This window comes from Sorex fumeus, unplaced genomic scaffold (assembly GCF_029834395.1).
Source record: "Sorex fumeus unplaced genomic scaffold, SorFum_2.1 ptg000003l, whole genome shotgun sequence".
In the NCBI taxonomy this organism is placed as follows: domain Eukaryota; kingdom Metazoa; phylum Chordata; class Mammalia; order Eulipotyphla; family Soricidae; genus Sorex; species Sorex fumeus.
In genome coordinates, this window is record NW_026606060.1 from 58,800,019 (window position 1) to 58,809,439 (window position 9,421).

At 32.1% G+C, this 9,421-nt stretch overlaps 1 protein-coding gene across 1 annotated transcript; it reads right to left on the reverse strand.

Annotated features, from left to right (window-relative positions):
• Nucleotides 1–3,106: 3,106 nt before the first annotated feature.
• Nucleotides 3,107–8,474, reverse strand: LOC130024279 (NKG2-C type II integral membrane protein-like). Its single transcript, XM_056114981.1, has 5 exons — nucleotides 8,177–8,474; nucleotides 7,745–7,840; nucleotides 7,197–7,366; nucleotides 3,510–3,610; nucleotides 3,107–3,224 (listed from the first exon to the last, which is right to left on the reverse strand). The coding sequence occupies exons 1-5, from the start codon at nucleotides 8,472–8,474 to the stop codon at nucleotides 3,107–3,109; spliced, it is 783 nt and encodes a 260-aa protein (XP_055970956.1).
• Between the last annotated feature and the right edge of the window lie 947 nt (nucleotides 8,475–9,421).

The window sequence follows — 9,421 nt, forward strand, 5'->3', positions numbered from 1 at the left end:
CAGTGCTATATCTATGGCCCCAATTTTTTCTTAAATGTAAGCTTTTACGTTAGAATTGGTAACAAGGTAAAACATCTATTATTACCACTTTTGTTAAGTTGAATATTAGAAGTACTAGTCAAATCAAGTAGAAAGCACATTAACAAATAAACAAGTAAACAGTAATAAGAATTCAAGTCAAGTGAGAGGATTTAAGGCACTCGCTTGTAAAGCAGCAGACTCTGTTAGATCCCTGACATCACAAAGGTCCCCAAGCACAGTTACAGGTGATCCCTGAGCACAGAGCAAGGGATAATTCTTGAACACCATTCGGTGTCACACAAATCTCCCTCCTCAGAAAAGAATTCAATCACTTATTATGTGCAAATTATATAATAGTATTTAATCAACAGCCTTAAAGCTATCATTAAAATCTATGGTTAAGATGCCTGACTGGCTTGTATCAGGTCCCACTTCAATCTCAGCAGTATGTATGGTCCCCCAAGATGTGCCGGCTTCTTGAGCACAGAGTCAGCATATTGGAAATGCTCAAGTCCTCCTGCATAAACAAAAACTATAAAAAGATATTTTTGTATACAGATAGTGAAAATGTATATATTAACACTACCATTTTAATGAAAGCAGCATGTAGATTAATGCAAATTCATTAATAATTACAAAAATGAGAATTTTTTTTCTTTATGCCCAGAACTTAGTCTTCCCTCATACTCAGGAAGCTCATGTGTGATATTGGGGTCTGAACCCATATAAATCATGTGCATCGTGAGTCAAGCATCATAGCCGCTCTATTGCCTCTTTAGCACCAGCAATTACAGTTTTAAGGAGATAGGACAGAAAGTAGTAATACTTATATAGAATCATAAAAAATCTTAGTTATGGAAATTCCAAGATAGAAAAAATATGAAAGCAGTTTGCACCCTCATTTTCTTTTTTTTTATTTTTTAAAAATGTTTTAATTTTTATTAGTGAGACAGCATGAGGTACAGTTGTAGACTTACAAATTTTGTGCTTGGGTTTCAATTATACAATGATCAAATACCCATCCCTCTACCAGTGCCTATTTCCCACCACCAAAGATCCCAATATCCCTCCCACCCCCCATCCCCCAATCCCACCCTGCCTCTGTGGCAGGACGTTCCCTTTTGTTCTCTCTCTCCTTTTGGGTGCTGTGGTTTGCAAAAGAGGCATTGAGTGGCAATCATGTTTGGTCTATAGTCTACTTTCAGCATGCTTCTCCTATCCTGGGAGGATCTTCCCAACACCCTTTATTTGGTGCTCCCTTTTCTATCTGAGCTCCGTTTTCCCCTAGCATAAAGAGTCCGGGTTTGCAGGAGCAGTAATGGGAAATTCCAGGCCTCACAGGACACAGAGAGAGTTGAACTCTCTCCTTCCCCCAACCCCAATGGGGCCCTGAGATTATGCCCACAAACTGGTGGCTACTTACTAAACTCCTACAAAACCAAAATCCAGACACACACAGACACACAGACACACACACACACACACACACACACACACACACACACACACACACACACATGAATCTTGGAACTGAGCAGCTCGCTGCAGAGAATTCTCTAGCCTATAATTATTTCAGGAGTACACGCCTGTGAGATGTGTTATACTATTCCTAACAAGCAATACAAAACAAATTGTCTAGCATTGCTGTTTCAGGAGTTTTGAGTGGCAGTGGGTGGGGAAATTCCAAATAATAATAGCGGGACTGGTGTCAGAAAACTGAATGTAATCAAAGAAGAGAGAGAGTATTGTGGCAATTGTCTGCCACACATACAGGGGAAGGGTTGGGATGCGGGGGGCATACTGGGGATTTTGGTGGTGGAAAATGTGCACTGGTGAAGGGATGGGTATTTGATCATTGTATGACTAAAACTCAAACATGAAAGCGTTGTAACTATATCTCACGGTGATTCCATAAAAAAAAAGAACTTATTTTAGATACAAAGCTGATTATATAAAACTGAATGCAATGTCAAAAAAGCAATTGCATGAGAAACGAGTGAATAAAAAAATATAAATTGAAATATTAAAATATATGTATTAAAATTTTAAAGATAAAATAGTAGCAGTAGTAAATTAAAACAGATGATATTTAAGACATTATACTACTCATTACAGTGTGCAATTTATTTTCAATGGTTCATGAGAGACTTATGAACACAATCAAATAACAGATTTGCAAAAGTAATAAATAAAATGATCAGAAATAGAGAATTAAACAATTTTTCCTGCTTATTAAATAAGCCAATCTATCAGGATATCACACACAAATATGTGCTGTATGTACAGATACAAATCAAAAAATCATAACATAGTATTATAATAACAAATCTATGCATATATTATATACACAAGTAAAATAATCTTGTATGTTCACAAATATTTTATATTTAGTATAAATTCATAGCTGGTAGAATATTACTATAACATTACAGATCTGTGGTATAACTGTAACAGACACTAACCAAGTTCAATCATCTGAGGAGTAGGTATTCAAATTTCATTTGAAGCTAATTAAATAAAATTTAAAATGGAAATGGGCCAGAGCCATAGTATAGCAGGTAGTGCGCTTGCCTAATTTAGTGTGATCCACTGAGCACTCCCAGGATGATCCCTGAGAGCAAGACCAGGAGAAAGTCCTGAGGACCACCAGGTTTGGCCCAAAACCAAAAATAAAATAAAATTTAAAGAGTTAAGATTGGTTACTCAATCACATCAGTCATATTCAAGAGTAATGCAGGATAGTTTTAGATTTACAGAAATTTTCTAACAATAAAAATTACCACCACTCTTTATAAAATATAGTATGAAATGAGAATATTATGTAATTATTATAATACAAGAAAATATAGCAAAAAATTAAAATAAACCTCATACTTGCGATAAGATATAGAAATAATTTCACTAAAATAGAAAAGGCACAAATGAAAACTTTACAGTAATTACGAAAACTTTGTTTTTTGTACACTTCAATTTTATTTCGTAAATTCATTGTTAAATGCAAAATGATTGTCATAAGAATGTGTAGACATTCTGCTATTCTCTTTAAGATTATCACCTTATTTAATAGAATCCATATACAGCTGTACTAATTCTGAAGTTTATGCTTGCAACAATATGAATTTGGAGAATTGCAAAACTGTGCATTGAGTCTAGATATGAATAATAAAGCACAGTTATTTTCTTCACCTGGGTATTCGTTAATCCTATAATGGAAAAAATGCATAAATATGTTATCATTTTTTAATGAGCAACAGACTACACAGTAACATTTTCTGTTTAAAAGGAATAAACTAGTGTAATGAAAGTTGAAAACAGGTTATTTTTAAAAATTTGGTTTTGGAAAAACAACCACTTCACACTTTAATATTTATATAAAAATCATTAACAAACAATATTTTCTTCATGCTATAATTTAACAAATTAAGATTACTATGAAACCTTATAATTTCACTATACAGTAAAATAGTTAAAACAAATAAAAAACTTACGTTAGTTTGGAAGTTGAACCATTTATTGACATCCATGGCTGTTGTCTATTGTTACGAAATATTCCAACCCAAGTCTTAGGTAATATGGAGGCCAGGACTTTCTATTTGAAAATATATAATGTCCATGATGAGTAATTTTGTTACATTAAAGATGCAAGAAGTTGTTTTTTCAAAGAACTCCTAATTTGAAAATGAAAAGACAGTGCTATAGTTTTATTTGACAGATGTAGAAAATATTAATTCTTCCATATTGCCCAACATTTTTTTAATTTTTTGCTTTTGATTTAAACTCTTAAATATTTAAGATTAGGTCTGCGTCTATTTTTTATTTAACAAGGAAAATGAGGTGCATAATTTATCTACGCTGATAGAACATATTAAATATTATATTTTCAGATACTGTGACATTGGGCTGTAGCGATAGCACAGCGGGTAGGGTATTTGCTTGCATAAGGCCCATGGGGGTTTGATTCCCACCCCGCCTTGGAGAGCCCAGCAAGCTACCAAGAAAATCTTGCCCTCACAGCAAAGCCTGGCAAGCGCCCCTTAATGTATTTGATATGCCAAAAACAGTAACAAGTCTCACAATGAAGATGTTACTGGTGCCCACTCAAGCAAATAGAGGAACAATGGGAGGACTCTGACTGTGACATTCATTTCTCCAGATTCTGACACAAATAAAACTTTAAGTTTTATAGTTTTACTCAGTTTAATTTCATAAAGAAACTAACGTAAGATTTCATAAAGGATTATCAGTGAGAAAATAAATAATAACTGGATGCCCAAAATGCAAATTTCTGCCCTGATCCTATTCTTTTCTTTCTTTGTTTTTGGACTACACCCAGCTGTGCTCAGAGATCACTCTTCAGAGTACTTGGGGACATATGTAGTCCCAGGGGTCAACCAGGATTGGTTTCCTGCAAGGCTGTAAGACCATACCTTAGCCTTATCTCTAAACCAAGTGTTTCCATTCTTAGCAAGATAAAGCAAAGGACAATCTCTCTTTACTGGAGGAGTTCAGAATCTGTAAGAGATGTCATAGACTTACTCTCTTTGTTAGTCTCTGCTACTAACATTATTAGTTAAAATTCTAATGTAAAAGTTAACAGACTCTGAAACAGAAAGGCATAACATTGTCTCCAGAGTTATGGAACAACAAAGATAAGGTGTCTGATCTCTACCACCCAACAGAGGAGGACAGAAGAGGACCTGAACATGCTACTTCACTACTCCAAGCTACCTAAGAGTTGACTCAGGGAAGCCACTCTCATTTATAAATTTCAATATTAACCATTATATATTAGCAAATACTTAAATCTTCAAAAGAAAATTTATGCCACACCTCCACCTCATTCTTTAAATTAAAAAAAAAAGACTGATAAATTGATCAGACAAAGAAGAAAAGAAGGGAACGATTAAAAGCAACTTTATACGATCATCATTACTCTGATAATGAAAAAAAAGGCTAGTATATCACACAAAAAAGCAGTATTTATTATACATAGAGATGTGAAAGTTCTCAAAATAGTACTATGTTTCAAATTAAACAGTGTTTTAGAAAGATCACATTATCATTGTCAAGAAAGTTTCTTCCAGAAACTCAAGGGAGGTTCAACCCACACAAATTTTTTGCCATATAATTGTTCTCAGTGCCTCTGTGATCCTCTCTATTTTTCTAAAAATTATTGTAATTACCCTATCATTTATAATCCATATTAGAGTTTTTAACTCTTCTCTATAAATTCTATCAATGATCAATATGACAAAGATTGTATCTCGTTATCCATAATGCTGTGAAGGCATTTAACAAGATCATTACCAATTTGTTATTTTTTAGAAAACAGTACATTCTGAAAATATGGCTCAGTTCTTAGACCATTGTTTTGTAAATATTAAGTCATGTATTTAATCTTCAATATCATAATATATGCAACAAAATAAAATATTGATAGAAGGTTCATACCTAGGAACAATAAAGACACATACTCAAGACATAGCAAGTAAAAACTCAGTGTTTAAAAGGTGAAAAGATTTTTTAAAAAAATACACTAAATGCAAACACGATTAAACGAATATATCTGTGCACATTTGCATATCAGTGAACACTTTGAATAATCTATGTTAGAGTTGTAGCAGTGAATTCAATATGGGCACATATTTGTTTTTATTTTTAGAAAATTCAGATTTTTTAAAAAATGTATATATACAATATGTAAATTCAATTAACATCCCAACACTGAAGCAACTGTTGCTAAAAGTAAGTGAAAAAATAACAGATCTATGTATCTTTATAAATAGAAACATATCTGAACAGAAATCCTTTCTAAAGAAGAATAATGTAAATTTATATCACCACATGGGAAGGAGCTGTTGAAAATGGTCTAGCAGATTGTACTGGACATACATTGTCCTGGTGATGATAGGTGTGGTATGATAATACTGTATTCTAAATGTTCCAAATATGCATAAACTTTTGGAATAAGTCGTATTATAACATCCTATATAATGTCAATTATATGTCAAATATAAAGTTGTAGAAATCAACATTGTCACAGTGTTTTATTATATTGTTTATTTTTTTATACAGGAATCCCAAGATAATGCTCGGGAATTCTGAAGGCTCCTCCCAAGAACTAATATTACCTCCCAAGAACTAATATTACCCCCAAGATCTAAAGAGACTCATACTGAATTATCTAGTAATCTCACATTTGTATATCAGCATAAAGAACATAAAACATTAACACAAAGGTAATATTCGCCCAAGTTTATTGGTGTATATTATTTAAAATAACTGAAAATGAGCAACTGAAGTGTACCGCAAATAGGACCAGATAAAGTAGATGACGTACACTTATCTAATCATATGCAACATAACTGTTTTTAAAAAAATGGAACTTTAATATTTACAAACAAAATGAAATGAGTTCCATGGAATTATTCTATATAAAATGTCTGAAGGAAAAAAGGCAATTAGAAGATTTTCCATATGTCCAAATTAGGAAAAAATTAATGCACAGAGAAAGCACAGTGAAAAGACAAAGTAGTACGTAGTGATGAGAGAACTATGGTTGTCTGAGAAGGTGGGGTAGGAAGAAAATCTGAAATTAGGTGGAAAAAGAATTCTAAGTTCTACCAACTTGGTGTTTTTTAAATTTTTATTTACTTTATAAAATCTATTTTCATAAAGTTTGTAAAATATTTATAAATATATCATTTTGAACATGCTATTCATAATTTGCTTTCACTATCCAAGATTCTTGCTTGACTTTTTGATGACAAGAGAGTGACTGACAGAACTGTCTTCTTTGAAACATGGATGTTTCTTATGTCACTGGCAGACTGAAAAACGTGCTAATTATTATTGCACTTAAAAGTACACAATAATACATAATTCATGTAAAACTAATTAAATCCACTTGAATGACTATAAATAGCTGTAATATGAGAAATGTTATAATCATTAATTAGCTTTAATGGAATAAAAAAATTAAAAGCATTTGTGAAAAACATGTCTTTCTAAAAAATAAGAATAATAAATGTGCGTTATGACATAAAAAAAACTGCACGACTGAAATACTAAAAGTCAGTCTGTGGAGTGTATAAAATATACAATAAAATATGCAAAAATGAGTAAGTATTAACTGAAATGTCTTTTGTAAAGTGGTCGAAACATTAAACTCTTACCATTTCTTCTTCACTTTCTATATAAAGAAGGTTAGACTGGTGAGAAGCACAGGCCATCACACTCTCATTCCATGACATTTTTTCATCCGTTGTATAATAGCAATTGTTGGAATATGTAAATCCCTCAGGAGGACAATGGGCACAATGAGACACCAGAGAGTTATCTTGAGCTATTAATAGAAAAGTTGAATTACGAATATCAAATGGATCTGCCACATGTGTATAGGTAAAAACATGTTTGTATATTCCATACTGTGCACTGTCAGGTTGTGATACATACAATGGAAAATATTTTAAAAGTTCAAAGAAGTGAAGTTACATCTCCCTTTGTATTTTGTTTAACAAAGTTCAAAAAAAATTACATTTCCCAATAAGGTATTTTAATATCCTAAATCATATTTTTATTATAAATTCAAATTAAGCAATCCACACTAGACTATATAAACTTGTATTTAAAGGCGAGATCTGTTTTTTAATATTATAAAATCTTTAAGGAAAGTGAGATCATCAGTAAAATTTCCTTGTTAAGCTTTCAAAAATTTACTTACAATAAGTAATAAGCATTTGTAACACAAGGCACATCAAGACAAAGCAAATGATTCCCAGGACCCCAGCAATGAGCTTCTCTGGAGGTGACAATAGTCCTATGGGGAGTGAAATGAAAACAAATTAAAAAGAAAGGAAAGATGTAAAGAAGTATTTAGAAGTGTGATTCTATTACCATTTTGGACTCTAGGTCCATTGCAATCTCTCTCCCAGAACTCTACATTGCATTTTTAGCAAGTATAAGCTCTATGATTTGTTCAACAATGCCTAAGCAAAATTAGTTCAGAACTCATATAAGAATATCATATTCCAAATTAGGTCTCTGATTCGAAGAAATGCAAAATATTGAGTTTCCTCCCTTCTCTTTCCCACCACTCTGCAACCCAACTGTCCACTCTAGAACTGTGGCATCTTCTGTCTATTTAACAGTTTACCTTTGCAGCAGTAGTCCTTGTCATTTCCCTGCAGAGACTGAGTAGCATTTTGAAGATTTAATTTTGCATAGCATATTTCTTGCTCTGTTTCTGAAGTGAAGCCTTTAGTGCCTTTAAGTTTTATTTGTTGCCTTTTTGACTTTATCTCTGCATATGTTGCTTTTTCATTACTCATCTCTGCAGCTAAGTAATGCCAGGCACTGCGCTCTAAGATAAATAGATTTGAAGAAAAATAGTACTTAATGGCAAGGAGGTGGAACAGAAACTGGGCGGGGTGAGGGTGCATAGTAGAGTTCATTCCGCAGTTGAAGAATCTACGGTTACTGTAAATTCTTGGGTCCTTAAATAACGGTCTCATAGCAAATAAATAAATAAATAAATAAAACTTTCTTTAGTAAAATATTCTACAACTGATAATATTTTATTACTGGAGCAATACAGATTTAAAATCTGTAAGGAATTAAGATTCTGACAGTAGTAAGCTTATTTATTTAAAGTCAGATCACGCAGTAATGCTTTAATAGCAAAAAAATAATTGTTTTAAAAATAAAATCGTCATTAAAAAAGTCACTGATGATGATCAGTATCTTGAAGTGTAATAATCACTAAAGGCAGTTTGTAATCTTTAAAATATGATAGGAAAGTAATTGTTGAATGGCTTGATGCTGAAATAGGAAAATGGCATACATTTCAATTTATTTTATTATGTACACTACGTTTTAATTATTTACATATTTAGAATCATAAAAATAATTTATTAATAATTTATTAAAAGAGTAGGCAACAACTTCTACATCTGTAAGAGTACAGAGAACTGGAGAAAAGATATTAAGTTGCAGAAGAAAATATACAACATCAGGTAACACTGTCTCAAGAATTCTCAATCTAAACCTGCTATTTATCAATATTATTATGGGTGGTTATCAACTATAGTAAATAATAATTGTTTAAAATGAATGGGCTATATAAAAGGGATTGCCAAGTGTTCTTTTATTTATAATGCTGAGAGTATTAAGGAAAAGAGTAAAGAATACTAGTTTGTAAAATGTTACATAACAGTAAATTTAGTCAAAATATAAAACAATATAAAAGAAATCACAAATGTACTTACTTTAGATAAATGAGTCCAACAAATGAAAGTGTTGGTTTACAAAAAACATTGTGGGTGTTAATTTCCAGAAACATTCTATGATCAGTGAAGTTCATTTTAGCTCTCTAAGTGATTTAAATAATTCACATAAGGTA

Coding starts and splice junctions, on each gene's coding strand:
- LOC130024279 (XM_056114981.1), bottom strand. CDS start 8,474: ATGAACTCTACTATGCACCCTCACCCCGCCCAGTTTCTGTTCCACCTC. Junction 7,841..8,176: donor CAAGGACTACTGCTGCAAAG/GTAAACTGTTAA, acceptor CACTCCCCATAG/GACTATTGTCACCTCCAGAG. Junction 3,611..7,196: donor TAGAAAGTGAAGAAGAAATG/GTAAGAGTTTAA, acceptor ATTTTCAAATAG/AAAGTCCTGGCCTCCATATT.